Source organism: Pongo abelii, chromosome 23 (genome assembly GCF_028885655.2).
Source record: "Pongo abelii isolate AG06213 chromosome 23, NHGRI_mPonAbe1-v2.0_pri, whole genome shotgun sequence".
In the NCBI taxonomy this organism is placed as follows: domain Eukaryota; kingdom Metazoa; phylum Chordata; class Mammalia; order Primates; family Hominidae; genus Pongo; species Pongo abelii.
In genome coordinates, this window is record NC_085929.1 from 26,237,569 (window position 1) to 26,239,866 (window position 2,298).

The 2,298-nt window shown below is 51.7% G+C and overlaps 1 gene segment (V, D, J or C); it reads right to left on the reverse strand.

Moving 5' to 3' along the window:
- Window positions 1–1,208: 1,208 nt before the first annotated feature.
- LOC100935854 (probable non-functional immunoglobulin lambda variable 11-55) lies at window positions 1,209–1,905 on the reverse strand. The segment is given in 2 exon segments: window positions 1,209–1,599; window positions 1,718–1,905. Coding segments are annotated over 2 exon segments (390 nt in total).
- Window positions 1,906–2,298: the final 393 nt, after the last annotated feature.

Consider the following 2,298-nt stretch of genomic DNA (forward strand, 5'->3'; position numbering starts at 1 on the left):
CCTTAGTGCAGCGTCTTCACCGGCAGCTTCGCCGTGTCTTCTCTCTCTCCCAGCCCCGCAGGCTCATCTCCGCCATGTGCTCCTCTCCTGGTGGACCCTGGCGAGGATCCGGGCTCCCCGGGGGTGATGCAGCCTCCATCCTGGGTGGCGGCCTGGGTTTGGCGCTGCTTGCTCAGGGGGAAGTTTCTACCAGGCCCCTCCCGAGCTGCCTCTAAGCCCGCGGGCTCCATGCAGGGTAGTCGGGCGCAGCAGCTCCTCCACGAGCCAGGTGGAGGAGCCCTGCCAAGGCAGGTGAGACCGGGCCACGCACCAGGAGCCTTGCAGCTCCCAGACTCATGCAGAGATCCACATGGATCATCTTTGACTGTCAAGTTAAAGAGATAAAACAAAATTAAACTAACAAAACCAAACTAAAAAAAAAAAAAAAAATAGGTCGGGCACGGTGGCTCACGCCTGTAATCCCAGCACTTTGGGAGGCCGAGGACGGAGGAACCCGAAGTCAGGAGTTCGAGACCAGCCTGACCAACATGGTGAAACCCCGTCTCTACTAAAAAATACAAAAAAATTAGCCGGGCCTGGTGGCGCACGCCTGTAATCCCAGCTACTCAGGAGGCTGAGGCAGGAGAATCACTTGAACCAGGGAGGCTTAGGTTGCAGTGAGCCGAGATCGCGACACTGCACTCCAGCCTGGGTGACAGCAAGACTCCGTCTCAAAAAAAAGGAAAGAAAAGCAATCTTAAAAATAAAACAATAACAAACAGTGAGAGTCATCCTGCAGAGCTGCCAGGGCTGTTCGCGTATTCAACCCGTGGTAACCATTTATTCTAGAGGCAGAGCAGAATTGCTGGCTACTGGTGGGAAGATGGTAATGTCTGCTGACATTTTATTTCATATATTATACATATACATGATACATAATTTTATATATACACATGATACATAATTTCATACAACTCTTGTATATAGTGGTATTATGTATTATGCCATCTGGATGTATTTCAGCTGTTTCACAACTTTTACTAGTGGAAATTGGTTAGTAATGTTAGTATTCCTTAGTATTGGTATAAGTTTTTGTGTTTTGATTTTAGCTAATTACAGTCACTATGGCATTATGTGAAAAAAATGGGAGACAGTTATAATGTGCCACCATTTTTAACAACAATCCAGTATTTAATGTGATTTTATTAACCACTGAAGTTCTTAACCAGTTCGGTAAAAATGACAAGCTTAAAACCTTGGTTTTTGTCCGACTTCCTCATCTGTCTCTCTCACTGTGATTAGCACTACTTTCGTACACCTGACAGTAATAATCGGCCTCGTCCTCAGGCTGAAGCCCAGAGATGAGCAAAAACGCTGTATTACTTGAGGTCTCCTTGGAGCCAGAGACTCGATTGGGCACCCCAGGTCCCAGCTGCTTGTCTGAGTCTGAGTAGTAATACAGGAATAACCTGGGAGAGCTCCCTGGCTTCTGCTGGTACCAGAACATGTTTTTACCACCAACACTGAAGTCACTGCTCAGGGTGCAGGGGAGTCTGGCCGTTGCTCCCGGGGATGCAGACAGGGAGGGTGGCTGAGTCAGCACAGGCAGGGAGAGGGAACCTGCAGACACAGACACAGCACAGTGAGGAGCAGGGTCAGGGCGCAGCTGCTGAGGGATCTGAGCCATGAGGGACAGATCAGGCTGGGTACCACCCTGGGCTCTGAGCCCTGTCCCTACCTGTGCAGTGAGAGAGGAGCAGGAGGAGGAGAGGAGTCAGGGCCATGGTGGACACAGCTGCCTCTGAGGCCACAGACCTAGGAGTGGGCTGCCCCAGGCCTCTCTTATCCCAGTGTCACCGGGCTCACAGAGGAGGGGCTGACCATGCAAATGTGTTCCCCCATTGCCTCTCCCCCAGGTGCACTCGCAGGGACCAGGCCCTTGGACAGGGAGGCTGGCATGAAGCAAGATTTTGCCCCACAGGTGGGACCAGAGAAAGCAGCAGCTGCTGGGACCACACACAGGGTCATGTGTAGAGGACTCTGCCAGGCACAGATGGGACAAGGCTGCAGAGTCCCAGGAGGAAGTGAAGGAGCAGCCCTGGGCCTCTGTCAGTTGAGGGCTCCCCAGCTGTGAGCACCTGGCCTGCAGAAATACACAGAGAAGGTCTCACTGCGCCCCCTGCTGGTCTGAAGGCAAACTTCTCCTTTTGCAATGATCCAGAATCTTCCCTCTGCTTTGTTTCCGTAATTCTTGTCTTTCAAACATGCGTGAAGAATTCCTACAGGGAGCAATGGAGCTGTGGTCCTGGTGCCATCCCT